We start from the raw sequence: 14,177 nt of genomic DNA, 5'->3' as shown, positions 1-14,177 counted from the left end.
ACTAATAAGCTATTGCAATAGCCCATTGATAAAGACAGGCTATTTAGAATAAATATTTCCCATAAAGACTGTCTGATGCTGCAAAATAGCGCCCCAAAGTGGCCGTGACCTCCAGGGCTTCGCTGGCACGACGATGACGATCGTGAGGGTGGCAGGAGCGGCAGCCGCTCGCGGAGCTGTGTGGCGGAGTGCTCTCCGGGGTGCGAGCTCGTGCCGCCGCCACCGCAGTCCCATCATTATCCTCATTTTACAGATGAAGACACAGAGGCCGCGTGCCACGTCTAAGCGCGCGTAGCTAGAGCGGAGGATGACGATAGAGGCCGTCCTTACCTGCTGACATCACTCATCCTCACTGTTCTACTCATGTGTCTTGGCTCCCAACAAAAATGTATAAGCTTACTTCAGACACGACAAACCAAGGCAGAACGCCCAAGTTCCTTGCCCAGGTTACCTCATCTAGCTAGTGACACACCGGTCGGTGTCTTTGTAGGGCTTGGGAGGACACATCACATGTGAAAAATACTTACTGCTAGTGTAGAGGATTTTTGCCAGAGTCATTTCCAGTGTAGCCCCACGGCTTCCCTCACCGATCATGTGCAACTTTGAGATTTAAAAAAGAAGGAGAGAGAGAGACAAGTAAATCTGCATATAATATCTGTATATAAAACAAGCATATGTTTGATGAAATGAAGAAGGCATCTTTGCTTTTTTTTTAATCTTTTGTCTTTTTTTAGGGCCGCACCCGCAGTATATGGAGGTTCCCAGGCTAGAGGTCCAATTGGAGCTGTAGCTGCCGGCCTACACCACAGGCACAGCAGCACGGGATCTGAGCCATGTCTGCAAGCTACACCACAGCTCATGGCAATGCTGGATCCTTAACCCACTGAGCAAGGCCAGGAAGTGAACCCGCAACCTCATGGTTCCTAGTGGGATTTGTTTCCGCTGCACCATGACAGGAACTCCCATCTTTGCTTTATAACTGTTAGGCATTTTTAATTATGGCAACCAGAGTACACTGGTATTTTAAATTAATGAGATTGTCCCCAGGAAAACATCCTGATGTCTGGAATAGTACATCAGGTACTATTATAAAGTTGGACACACACATATATTCACTTCTTAAGAAACATTTGAGGGAGTTCCCATCGTGGCTCAGTGGTAATGAATCTGACTAGCATGCATGAGGATGAGGGTTCAATCCGTGGCCTCGCTCTGTGGGTTAAGGATTTGGCATTGCTGTGAGCTGTGGTGTAGGTCACAGACTTGGCTTGGATCCCGTGTTGCTGGGGCTGTGGCATAGGCCGGCAGCTGTAGCTGCGATTCAATCCCTAGTCTGGGAATTTCCATATGCCTTGGGTACAGCCCTCCAAAGACAAAAAAACAACAAAAAACAAACAATTAATTTGATAGAGCAGAAATTATCACAACCTTAAAAATTAACTATACTTTAATAAAACTTAAAAAGAAAACCACTTGACACCAAACCAAATTTAAGATTACCAAGCATGCAATGTCTTCATCTGTACTGCCTCTGTATTAAAATACTTCTCCTCATAAAGGTACCAGCAAACCCACATAACAACAACTGTTACTACGATAAAAGCGTCGATAAATTACAAAGTGGTAGCCAACCTCATCTACAACAACCAGACCCAGGCTGCCAATCCTGCCGGTTTCAATCAAGGAGTTCACCAGACTGTGGCCTTTTTCGATAGTGGCAATATACAGTGATTTCTTTTCTCTTCTTTTAATTGGAGGAAATTTTCCTTTGCTTCCAGCATATTCTTCAACAAAGAAACCCAGTTCTATACCAAAACTTGACAAACCTGCAATCTAAAAATATCAGGTAAAATTAACAAGGCCCCCCCCAAAAAAAACATTCAGATGAAGAAGAACTCTAATTATTAAGCATTCACAGGGATTTAAAAATCTAAAATAGTGTTGAATATCAGTCAATGGAGTTCCCGTCGTGGCTCAGTGGTTAAGGAATCTGACTAAGAACCATGAGGTCGCGGGTTTGATTCCTGGCCTTGCTCAGTGGGTTAAGGATCTGGCGTTGCTGTGAGCTGCGGTGTAGGTTGCAGACATGGCTCGGATCTGGCGTTGTTGTAGCTGTGGTGTAGACCAGTGGCCACAGCTCCTATTGGACCCCTAGCCCGGGAACCTCCATATGCCATGGGCGCAGCCCGAAAAAAGACAAAAAACAAAAAAACAAAAAACAAAAAACAATCAATGGGAACAAGGTCACAGATGAGACATATATGTAAAAAATATCATAATTATTTTAAGAGAATGATTGTATGTTCAATAATGTATTAATCTTTGCAAATGAATGCCACCTTTAAACTACATAATAAATGTAAAATCAAAAAAAAAATTTTTGTCTTTTTTTCTAGGGCTGCACGTGTGGCATATGGAGGTTCCCAGGCTAGGGGTCGAATCGGAGCTGTAGCCACCAGCCTATGCCACAGCCACAGCAATGCGGGGTCCAAGCCACATCTGCAACCTACACCACAGCTCACAACAATGCCAGATCCTTAACCCACTGAGCAAGGCCAGGGATCAAACCCGCAACCTCATGGTTCCTAGTCAGATTCGCTAACCACCGCGCCACGACGGGAACTCCTATGCTAGTTTTTATATCTGAAGGTCAGAATAACATTAGCAAATACCACTTGTTGCAAAAAAAATTACACCTTTTCTTGAACGATTGCCACATATGGTAGGATCATTAAAGCATCTTTTCGTCGGCAAAGCAGTTCTTGCAGCATTAAAATCTCAGCCACGAGGGTTTTTCCACCACTTGTCGGCAAGGAATATATTAAATTTTTTCTTTCTTGCACAGATTTCAGTGTTAAGCAAGTGTGCTGCCATTCTGTGGAATTGAAAAAAAAGAAAGGCTTATTTTCCTTTTCTATAATTTCAAGAAAGTTTTCTAAAAAGGAACAATCAAATCCTACCCTGTGTCACCTCTTCTCATGATGATAAACGTAACTACACATCAGTGTTATACATCAAATAACTCCAATGCAGGGTGTGTTCTAGCTCAGGCCTGGTCAGAGGAGAGGGCAACTGGCCCGCTATTTGCCAGCTGCAGACTGAAGTCTAAGATTCCACAGGGCAGGCAATGCTGGCTGGACAAGAGGTGTCACCTGGGACATCAGAAGACCTGAGGTTCTTACTTAGATGTATTCAACATACTTACTGACAGACATTTCTCAAGTCTAATTGGACGTGTCCCTGACAGAACGTATCTGGCGAAACAACTGTTATTATCGTCCCTTTTTAACAGATCAGGAAATAAGGCTCAGTGCAAAACTAGTGTTGAAGTGACACGGCCAGAATTTATAACTAGACTGACAACCCCCAGCTGTGGAGAACCTGCCAGTGACTCAGGCTCAGTGCTAGTTACCTAAGAAAAAGAGTTAGATAGAGGCCTGTCCTCAGGGTACTCGTTCTGGCAGGAGATGCGGATTAAACAAAGAACAAGGTGCTAGGAGAAAAGCAGAGGCAGGAAAGTTAACAGCTACGCCAATGAGACTAATACCTTTAGCTCCTCAAGTGCAAACCTCATAATTTAGAATTTGTCAGACTCTTGGAAATTCTTCTCTTAGACCTTGTTTCCCGTAATCCTACTTCTCCTACTTGAAAGTGTGTTCTCCAGATGAGAACCCGTGTTTTCTTTCTTTCCTTTTTTTTTTTTGTCTTTTTGCCTTTTCTAGGGTCGCACCTGTGGCACATGGAGGTTCCCAGGCTAGGGGTCGAATGGGAGCTGTAGCTGCCGGCCTACACCACAGCCACAGCAATACGGAATCTGAGCCGTGTCTGTGACCTACACCACAGCTCAGGGCAACACCGGATCCCTAACCCACTGGGCGAGGCCAGGGATCGAACGGCAACCTCATGGTTCCTAGCTGGATTTGTTAACCACTGAGCCACGACGGGAACTCCGAGAACCCATGTTTTCGTATAGTTCATGATAACATAGGAGTTTCAGAAGGAATTGTAAGTGATTGATTGATAGGCTTCTTTTCCAGGGTGGCAGCCAAGTGTCCCTTGTTTAAAAGACAGGTATCTGAAATATGTGCAAGGACCCAAGATTTTTGAAAAGTGTTACAAGACAAATTATTATTACTACTATTTCTTTGCACTTAAACTCCTAACTTCAGGTGTCTTTAAAGATGTTTAATCAATGGCATTATGGATACTGACTTCTTTTACTCAAGACATCTGAATAGTCAAAAGAATTTCAACTACACATTGATAGCAAAGAGCCTGTCAAGGATGCATCAGCTGAGAAAACTGAGGAGCAGCCAGCCAATCAGAGAAAAAAAAACCACGAGTGGAACGTCAAGAAGCGGGTGTTCCAAGAAGGGTCTGGCCCATTGTGTCAGGTAAGCAACTGAGAAGTCAGTGAAGGTAAGAACTAGAAGCATCACTGGGAGTTCCTGCTGTGGCACAGCAGGTTAAGGATCTTGTGTTACTGGAGCTGTGATGGAGCTCACAGTTGGGGCTTGGATTCAGTCCCTGGCCTGGGAACCTCCATACACCATGGCTGCAGCCAAAAAAATAATAAAAAACATCACCAGATCAAGACCCCCTGGTTATTATATCTTAGGTGACAGCACAGAACCCAGAGTTGGAATGGGCCGGGAATTATCTGAGGCGAGGAAAGGGAGGCAGCAAGGAAAGCAGATGAAGAAGTGTGATCATGAAGGGAGGGAAAAAAGGTCAATAGTAGCAGCGCAGGGGTGAAAGGCTCAGAGAGGAAGGATGTTTTCTTTTAAGGTGAGAAATATGACTATGGAAGCATCAGTTTTCGAATGATTTGCACCAACAGCATGGTAATGATGGTAGATCTTTTTCTCATTCCAGCAAAAAACATTACCATATAATTTTTCAATTCCCCTGAATTGAGCATAAAGGTCTCTCACTTTGCTGGGTAATGAATAAAAAGGACCAAGATCATCTGAGGATGACGCAATCGTTTTCTTGGCAACATTCATTTCTTCAGATAGAAGAGTCTCTTTGAGCTGTTTAGTCCTAGAAAATACCGATGTTTGGGCCCTGGCATTTCCAGCCATGGCGCTTTTTAAATGGTCTTTAAGACTTTGTCTCCTGTTCCCATCTGAACTAGTTCTGACTTTAGAAGAGGAGTCATCAATTTGCTGGGGTTCCTCTATGCTATTAATGGGCAATTCCTCATTCACGGTCTTGTGAGAGGATGAACTCCTATCCCTCTCTTTAAGAGATGGATCGCCCAAGTTAGCTGAAGAGTTGTGCAAATTTTCAAAGAATAACATCTGTGAAGAAGGTACATCATACAAAAGATCAGCTTCAGGCTCAGTAGAGACGTCTTCATGCCCACTCTGGTTCTTTGTGTGCTCATCTGTTTTTAATCCAGTAAAGTCGCCTACAGTATTACTGCTGAGGATGCTGTGTTTAATGCTTTCTGAACAAAGATCTTCAGTGGCATGATCTGTAGTATGTTCCTCTTGTTCTGGAATTTGCAAATATTTTTGTTCCAGGTCATCAACTTGAGCTAAAAAAGAGTTTTCAGCAAAACTATCATAGTCACCAAACATGTCCTCTTCACTGTCAATATTCTGGAAAGAAAACAAAAGATCTGTGGTCAATTCTAGCTTCATTAATAGGTTTCCGGAGGAGTTCCCATTGTGGCTCAGTGGTTAACGAATCCGATTAGGAACCACGAGGTTGCGGTTTTGATCCCTGGCCTTGCTCAGTGGGTTAAGGATCCAGCATTGCCGTGAGCTGTGGTGTAGGTAGCAGACTCGGCTCGGATGCTGCGTTGCTGTGGCTCTGGCATAGGCCTGTGGCTACAGCTCCGATTTGATCCCTAGCCTGGGAACCTCCATATGCCATGGGAGCGGCCAGAGAAATAGTAAAAAGACAAAGAAAAAAAAAAAAAAGGTTTCGGGAGTTCCTGATATGGCGCAGATGGGTTACCAATCCGACTGCAGCACTCTGGGTGCTGCGGAGGCATGGGTTCCATCCCCAGCCAGGACCACTGGGTTAAAGGATCCGACATTGTCACAACTGCGGCTTTGATTCAGTCCCTGGCCCAGGAACTTCCATGTGCCGTGCGTGCAACCATTAAAAAAAAAAAAAAAAAAGAGTAAAAATTTCAGCCAAGGGCTCTCTCAGATACATCGTTACATGGTTATATATGTATCACAGACCAAAATGTAAATCATCCTCTTAAATAGAAACTATCATCCTCATTCTACAAATGAAGAAACGGGGGCGGAGAAAGGTTAAGTGGCATAAACTTGAAAGGCTAGGTTTGCATTTCAGTCATGCCACATGCATTTCAGCATGCCACACTTGCTGTGCGTACAACTTGTATGTCTTGAGGTCTATGTTTTATTTACATGTATATATAAAAAACGGGCCAACAGTGCAATACCTCACAAGTGAGATTAACATCGATAACAAAAACGAGGTGAGCACCTGAACGCTGGCAGATAATTGGGCAGCTGGCGTTTGCACCTGGGAATGGATCTGCCAATTTTTGTTTGTTTCAAGATCCATGCCCCCTGCAGCTGGTCGCCTACGTCTTCCATTGAGCATGCGCACTGGGAGACCTGGTGTCTCCTCATCCCAAGGGTGGGAAATGGAACAAGAAACGCAGAGGAATTTGAGGGGTGATGGGGCTGTACCTCGACTGGCTGCACGTCCACGGTTTTCCGCCGCCGGCTCCCAGCCACCATTTCCTCCTCTTCCTTCTCATCACCGGGCTTAAGCTCAGCTGCGGTGGGGGCGGCCAAAACGCTCTCTGTGCTAAATCGGTTCCTTTTGCGGACAGACACCCGCCGGCGGATACGGGAACCGCCATCATCCATGGCAGGGGCTGAGGGCCCTCCCCGAACGTCGTCCCCAGTGACCCAGCCGCCAAACCCCAGTAGAAAGGTGAGTGCAGCAACAGGGGAAAGGTAGCAACAGGTGGAAACGGGGCTCGCGTCTCCATCCACCTTCGAGAAAGACCACCAACCAATTATTGGGGCTCTGGAACCGGAAGCGGAGGCACAAGCATAAGAGCCCTCTCCTTGTCCAATCGTTAACGTCCCCAGCTGGCGGCGCGGAGACCGGGTGGGAGTGGAGAACCGAAAGATGCTGCGCAGGCGCATCGAAAACTTCAGCTGCTCTTGGTTCTCCGCGTTCGCCTGCGGAACCTTTGAACCGAGTACTCGGGCCCACAGGGGAAGCACACCGGAAGGGGCTGGTCCGGGCGCTTTGGAAAACGGAAGAGGAGGGGCAAGGGGCCATGGCCGCTGTGGTATCTCTTTGCAGTCGGTTGGGGAGGAGAAAGTCGACAGACTTCGTGAATGCTGCTGTCTGCCTTACGGATCCCGGGACTCATGCAGGTAAAGTCTCCACATCCTAGGCTCCTTTGTAGACTTGCAGCCGTTGGCTTAGCCCTGTTTAGGTCGGTTTAGACGACACCGTTCGCTAATGGACGCCGGTGTCTAGGCCTTAGGTTTCTCCAAGGTAAGTGGGAATCTGTCATGGCCTGTCACAAGTTTTTTAAGGCTGAAGAGGACGTCCAGTACGACAGTGATGGGGGGATTCTCAAAAGGAGGCAGGGACATGCTTACGATCTTCGGGTAGAACTTGATAAGAAGCATCTTCACAGTAACCCCGCAGCAAATTCGATATCCGAGGTCCCAAATCAGGGCGAAATTGTGACATGGGCCCTGGAATCTACCATTTATGCACTTTAATCTACTTTGTGCTTCTCTGCCAAAACCTACTCTCTGTAAGGAGTCTGTTTTCATTTTCCTTTGCATTAAAATCTGTCTCTACTCCATGAGAGAGAGAAAGTAAATTTCAGGAAGAGAACAGGTAAGAGATTGTATGGTGGGGATACATACGCCCTTTCCCTAAAGCCCCAGAAACCACACAAAGTCCACTCTGCCTCAGATTAAAAAAACTTATATTTAACCTTGTTAGTGTAATGAATTAAAAACCTTTCTTTTATGTCATGCCTTAATTCATCTTGCCTCCATAGAAACAAAATATTTAGCTGCTCAGCTATCAAAAGTAGTTTTTTGCTGTTTCTGTTCAATTGCAGTGCTGTGGAGAAGTTGTTCACAATATAAACAGGTAGCCAGCAACGAGGACCTTGTAAGTTGTTTTTTTTTTTCTTTTAATAAGGTGCTTGCAAATATGATCAAATTCTTGTGTCTTAACTGTTTGAATAATGTTCAGCTGAAGGAAAAAAACAATCGAGAATCATTAGTCAAGTTTGAAAATTAAAATTTATTGAGTAGTCACTTAAGTGAACTTTGAAGTAAGAGAATCCTAGCTTCGTAGCAAGAAGGATGGCTTCCCTAACACCATATTTTTCTTTCTAGATATGTGCTTTAGGAATTAAAAAAGGTAGTTTTGGGAGTTGCCGTCGTGGTGCAGTGGTTAGCAAATCCGACTAGGAGCCATGAGGTTGCGGGTTCAATCCCTCCCCTTGCTCAGTGGGTTGACGATTTGGCGTTGCCATGAGCTGTGGTGTAGGTCGAAGACGAGGCTCGGATCCTGCGTTGCTGTGGCTCTGGCGTGGGCTGGCTGCTACAGCTCCGATTAGACCCCTACCCTAGCCTGGGAAACTCCATATGCCGAGGGATTGGCCCAAGAAATGGCAAAAAGACAAAAAGACAAAAAAAAAAGGTAGTTTTGGAGTTGCCTGGTAGCACAGTGGCTTAAGGATCCAGCTTTGTCACTGCTGTGTTGTGGGTCTGATCTTTGGCCTAGGAACTTCTCCATGCTGTGGGCATGGACAAAATGAATAATAAATAAAAATTAAAAAGGTATTTTTGGTGGATGCAGTAATTGCAGAAAATCCAGCAAATGGATTGTATAAAGTTTACCTGTACCAAGTTTTCCTTATTTCAAATTCAGTTCTTTGTTCTCTTTATCACTTTGGGGAGGTGTGTGTGGGAAGAGCTGCCTTAATAAATGAGGGATCCAAATTAAAGTTTTATACCAGGACATTAAATACAGTTCCTTCTAAACTGTAGGTATATCTTTAATGGGGTTTCAAGTACTAGGTAGCATTGGACTTAGGCAGTAAAGGTTTTCTTACTACATGCAAAGATAATTTGACACTAATCAGACCATACAAAGCACTTAGCACAATGTAGAGAAGGAATACAGTCATTACATGTGAGCTGAATGTAAATTGCATTAAGAAAACTTGGAGTTCCCGTTGTGGCTCATTGGAAATGAACCTGACTAGTAACAATGAGGACCCAGGTTCAATCCTTGGCCTTGCTCATTGGGTTAAGGATCTGGCATTGCCGTGAGCTGTGATGTAGGTCATAGAAGTGGGTCAGATCTGGCGTTGCTATAGCTGTGGTGTAGGCTGGCAGCTCCAGCTCCAATTAGACCCCCAGCAGGGGAACTTCAGTATGTCCTGGCTCTGGCCCTAAAGAAAAAAAAAAAAAAAAAAGAAAGAAAAAGAAAATTTGAGGAGTTGGAAAAAGCAAATGAACTCTTCTACAAAAACTCAAGAACTGTAGTCCCTTTGAGTGTCCATCTTGGTCATCAGTTCCTACCATAGTCAAGAGAGTAAAGGAAATTGCCAGAGCTTCTTTTAGGTCATAAACCCCACCAAGACTCTAATGAGGCTATGTGCCCTCAGAAAAAGGCACAGAGTCCTATTTATTTGAAATTTTGCATACAACTACTGGGCTTCAGGAACTTCAAAACCATTTCTAGATTAAAAATCTCCAGACTGGAGATATCTCTACTGATTATAGCAGGGAGGCCTTGTGACAGAAGCATAAGAGACAGTAGTAAACACAGAAAAAAACAAAAAAGTTGACACAAACTTTTAAAACAGTCTGGGACCATAAAATTGTAGTCAGAGAACTTTATTATATAGTAAGCCATGGGGACATTGTCTTTTTTTTTTTTTTTTTTTTGTTCTTTTTGCCATTTCTTGGGCTGCTCCCACGGCATATGGAGATATCCAGGCTAGGGGTCTAATCGGAGTGGTAGCCACAATCCAGCTCACGGCAATGCTGGATCCTTAACCCACTGAGCAAGGCCAGGGATCGAACCTGCAACCTCATGGTTCCTAGTCGGATTCGTTAACCACTGTGCCACGATGGGAACTCCGATATTGTCTTTTAATAACACAGAAATAGTGACAAGACATCTACAGAAATATGGGGATGGATTTAGGGATTATTATTAAGAATTGCATATAACTGTTGTGCTCTAAGTTTTTCTTAATTTAAATCTAAGTTGAGAATTTTTAGCTACCTACCACCTGGGCAAAGCATTTGAGGAGAGTTACTTATCAAAGATTTCAGATTTTTTTCCCCTTCCATAGCCCTTTCTCTCCAAAGATTGTATTTTATACCAGAATTCTCCTTCCTAACTTAATCCCTCCTAGCCAAACTAAAACAAGATGCTTCTACAAAATATGAGTACACTGAACTCTTTAAAATGGAGGATCTTTCAGAAATACTTGATATTTATTTTACAAGCCAAGTTGTATTTATTTCTCTTTCACAGTAAGAAAGATACAGCTAATCTCTTGGAGAGACTTAAATGTAGTAACCTGAGACTTTTCTATTTAAAATTAACACAAACTGTATTACCAGATTTTTTTTTTTTCTTTATCCTAGCCTGTTCCAATGGAAAATCCTTATAAGGAGCCTCTGAAAAAATGTATCTTGTGTGAAAAACATGTAGATTATAAGAATGTGCAGGTGAGATATGGTTTTACTTCACTATGATACTTGGTTTTGCTCCTTTATTAATATTTACAATAGAGAAGTCAGTTTTATAACAGGCTTTGTGTAGGGGTTGCTGTTTTAGCAACTTCATAATCTGAAATCTGGATATACTTCTATGTATAAGGCAACTCTCTTTTCTTCAAATAAGAGCCCCCTCACTGTCCCTCATTTACTGTTTTTGTTTTGTTTTGTTTTTAGGATCGCACCTTGCAGCTTATGGAGGTTCCCAGGCTAGGGGTCCAATCGGAGCTGTAGCTGCTGGCCTACACCACAGCCACAGCAACGTGGGATCCAAGCCATGTCTGTGGCCTACACCACAGCTCACGGATCCTTAACCCACTGAACAAGGCCAGGGATCAAACCTGCAACCTCACGGTTCCCAGTCAGATTTGTTTCCACTGCGCCACGACGGGAACTCCCCTCATTTACTGTTGCCGCTTCTTCGGCATATGGAGGTTCCCAGGTTAGGGGTCAAATCGGAGCTGTAGCCACCGGCCTACGCCAGAGCCACAGCAACGCAGGATCCGAGCCACGTCTGCAACCTACACCACAGCTCACGGCAACGCCGGATCCTTAACCCACTGAGCAAGGCCAGGGACCGAACCCGCAACCTCATGGTTCCTAGTCGGATTCGTTAACCACTGTGCCACGATGGGAACTCCTCATTTACTGTTAATGCAGCTCAGTATTTCTCTTTTTTCTTTGCCTCAAACATCTTCACCATGACTCACTGTGACAGTGATTCTCAGTTGGTGGAGTTGAGCGGTTTGGGAAAAGCTCCTCTGGCGAAGTCCATCTTTATAGCTCACCACCAGTGTTACTGTGTCAAATATAGTTTATCTGTTGTCAAACACTCAGCAAATTAAAAGTGGCAAATTTGGGGAAGAGAATGGTGCCAAAATTAAGTGTACTCACAACAGTATGAAGTGATAATTGCCTTAATGGGAGAAAACTCAAGAAATTTTAAAATCCAAAAAAAAAAAGAGTTAAAAAAAAAAGGAAGTTCCCCCTGAGGCTCAGCAGTAATAGCTCAAGTAGTATCCATGAGGACACAAGTTTGATCCTTGGCCTTGCTCAGTGGGTTAAGGATAGGCCAGCAGCTGCATCTCCGATTCCAGCCCTAGAAGGGGAATTCCATATGCTACAGGTGTGGCCCTGAAAAGCAGAAAAAAAGAAAGCTAAAAAAAAAAGAGAAATTTAAAAATGCAATATATTAGGATTATGCATGGTGCCTAGAACAGTGCCTGGTCCCTGGAAAGTGCTAAAGAATTTAATGAGACATAAATAACAGCAAATTGGGAGTTCCAGTCATGCTCAGTGGTAATGAACTTGACTAGGATCCATGAGGACGTCTGTCCTCGCTCAGTGGGTTAAGGATCTGGTGTTGCTGTGAGCTGTGGCATAGGTCACAGGCACAGCTTAGATCCCGTGTGGCTCTGGCTGTGGCGTAGGCCAGCAGCATAGCTGATTCGACCTCTAGCCTGGGAATCTCCATATGCTGCAGGTGCGGACCTAAAATGCGAAATAAATACGTTAAGTTAAAACAAATAAATACATCAGTCAGCAAATGGCTTGATGTACCTGTACCCTGTGAAGACCCCACAGTCGTCTGATATGTGATAGCTGGAATGTTTTGTTCATTGTAAGCAGCTTTGTTTTAGAAGAGAGGAATGGTCAAGAAAACACCTTTAGTAGTGAAAGAATATGCTCATTAATCTGTTGTATACTTTCTGACACACTGGATAAGATGTTAACTATTTAGTTATTCAAGATGATCTGTTGGAGCTCCCTTGTAGCTTAGCCGGTTAAGGACCCAGTGTTGTCAGTGCTGTGGCCCAAAAGTCACTGTTGTGGTGGGGGTTTGATCTCTGGCCTGGGAACTTTAGCATGCTGTGGGTGCAGCCAAAACATAAAAAAATAAAAAGATGGTCCCTTAGAAGAATGAACATAATTCACTCTTTTCATTCAAATTTTTTACGTTTGGCTGAAATTTATTAATACACATTTACATAACTTCAAGGTGACATAAGTTTTTGAAATTTACACAATCAAGGTTGACTAACAAGTGTATTAATATAAAATTTTTTTTTCCTTTCCAAATAAAACTCAACAGCTTTTATCCCAGTTTATTTCTCCTTTTACTGGATGCATTTATGGAAGGCACATAACAGGTATTTTATTTTCTATTATAGCAACTTAAATATAGGTAAGAATTATATAAATCTACTGTTATTTAAGAAAACTGGCAAACTTTCAGATAGTGCTACAAATTACTATTAGACCAAATACAATGCGTACTTTGAGAAAGCCTCGTCTTAGGCCAAAAGGGTTATTAATTTGCATGTCTTCTTATACTCAGTTAATTGTATATAGGCTGACAACACGTAGAAAACCTGGGCTTAAAAAAATTGCCTTGCTGTTTTGGAGTACACTCTAGTCATGCCTAGGCTATCATTTAAACCAGGGTCCTACTGCCTATACGCCACATCAGATCTGCCGCTTGTTTTTATAGTTTCCATAGAGTCTGAGCTACAACAGCAGGACTGAGTAATGAGGACAGAGACTGTGTGGCCTACAAAGCCTAAGACGTTTACTGACTGGCTCTTGATGGGGTTTCAACCCTTCCATGATGTGGGCATTGGTTATGCATTTGGAATATTGGCATTTTTTTTTTATGAATAAGAAAACATTTTCTTTTGCAGGTCTTTGTGGGAAGAAACAAAAAGAAATTACAAAAGCAATTAAGAGAGCTCAAATACTGGGTAAGAACATCTGAAAAACTGAATTATGCTAACCAAAATTTTGCTCACTAGCTTTTGTGAATAACTTTCATTATCTCTTTACAGGGTTTATGCCAGTTACATACAAGGATCCTGCATATCTCAAAGACCCTAAAGTTTGTAACATCAAATACAGGGAGTAAATTATATAAAGTTATCAATAAACTTATCAATATTTGTGTGATGATAATATTGACTCAAACTATAAGATTTAATAACCTTTGAATAGAAAATTAATAGGTTAATTCTTATCAAACTACAAAGTATTAAGGTTTTTTTTTTTTTTTTAAGGGCCACATGTGTGACCCTTGGAAGTTTCCAGGATAAAGGTCGAATCAGAGCTGCAGCTGCTGGCCTATGCCACAACCACAGCAACAGCAGGATACAAGCTGCCTTTCAGACCTACAGCACAGCTTATGGCAATGCCAGATCCTTAACCACCAAGTGAGGCCAGAGACTGAACCTGTATCCTCATGGATACTAGTTGGGTTATTGCTGAGCCACAACGGGAACTCCTAAAGTATTAAGTGTTTGTTAATAACTTGAAATCATATGAGGAGAAATGGTTTGGGATGGAGCTTCCTCTTCATATGAGAATGTTCATTAAATAAATCAGATTATTTACAGTGTTGACACT

The 14,177-nt window shown here is 43.1% G+C and overlaps 2 protein-coding genes across 8 annotated transcripts in view; one reads left to right on the top strand and one right to left on the bottom strand.

Moving 5' to 3' along the window:
* The window catches only part of HELQ (helicase, POLQ like), a 40,955-nt gene extending 33,731 nt beyond the window's left edge, over positions 1-7,224 (bottom strand). The window contains exons 1-5 of one of the 5 annotated variants that reach the window (XR_007137611.1): positions 6,681-7,224; positions 4,889-5,606; positions 2,697-2,875; positions 1,633-1,833; positions 528-600 (exon numbers count right to left, since the gene is read on the bottom strand). Coding sequence is in view for 4 of the 5 variants with exons in the window: in XM_047799630.1 (XP_047655586.1) it covers positions 528-600; positions 1,633-1,833; positions 2,697-2,875; positions 4,889-5,675; positions 6,621-7,148 (1,768 nt within the window). In the remaining variant the exon portion in view is untranslated. Of the gene's footprint in view, positions 1-527; positions 601-1,632; positions 1,834-2,696; positions 2,876-4,888; positions 5,676-6,620 lie in introns of those variants that run through there. The other 4 variants (XM_047799630.1, XM_047799628.1, XM_047799626.1 and 1 more) reach the window with 4 other exon arrangements.
* Positions 7,225-7,228: 4 nt separating this feature from the next.
* On the top strand, positions 7,229-13,832 carry MRPS18C (mitochondrial ribosomal protein S18C). 3 transcript variants are annotated; one of them, XM_047799631.1, is made up of 6 exons: positions 7,244-7,385; positions 8,093-8,145; positions 10,650-10,733; positions 12,874-12,931; positions 13,463-13,522; positions 13,607-13,730. In XM_047799631.1, exons 1-6 carry the CDS (start codon positions 7,286-7,288, stop codon positions 13,681-13,683), a joined length of 432 nt encoding a protein of 143 aa, XP_047655587.1. In that variant the 5' UTR covers positions 7,244-7,285; the 3' UTR covers positions 13,684-13,730. The 3 variants fall into 3 exon arrangements, with proteins under 3 accessions (XP_047655588.1, XP_047655589.1, XP_047655587.1); XM_047799633.1 differs by lacking the exon at positions 10,650-10,733 and having other exon boundaries at positions 7,235-7,385; XM_047799632.1 differs by lacking the exons at positions 10,650-10,733; positions 12,874-12,931 and having other exon boundaries at positions 7,229-7,385; positions 13,607-13,832.
* Positions 13,833-14,177: the final 345 nt, after the last annotated feature.

This window comes from Phacochoerus africanus, chromosome 10 (genome assembly GCF_016906955.1).
Source record: "Phacochoerus africanus isolate WHEZ1 chromosome 10, ROS_Pafr_v1, whole genome shotgun sequence".
NCBI lineage: Eukaryota > Metazoa > Chordata > Mammalia > Artiodactyla > Suidae > Phacochoerus > Phacochoerus africanus.
The sequence above is the reverse complement of the archived record's forward strand: the minus strand, read 5'-3'. Positions and strand labels throughout refer to the sequence as shown.

What these genes read in the sequence shown, in the direction of transcription:
- MRPS18C (XM_047799631.1), top strand. Translation starts at nt 7,286, where the DNA reads ATGGCCGCTGTGGTATCTCTTTGCAGTCGGTTGGGGAGGAGAAAGTCG. An exon ending in TTATGGAAGGCACATAACAG is followed by an intron (nt 12,932 to 13,462) that starts GTATTTTATTTT and finishes TTTCTTTTGCAG; the next exon opens with GTCTTTGTGGGAAGAAACAA. An exon ending in TAAGAGAGCTCAAATACTGG is followed by an intron (nt 13,523 to 13,606) that starts GTAAGAACATCT and finishes ATCTCTTTACAG; the next exon opens with GGTTTATGCCAGTTACATAC.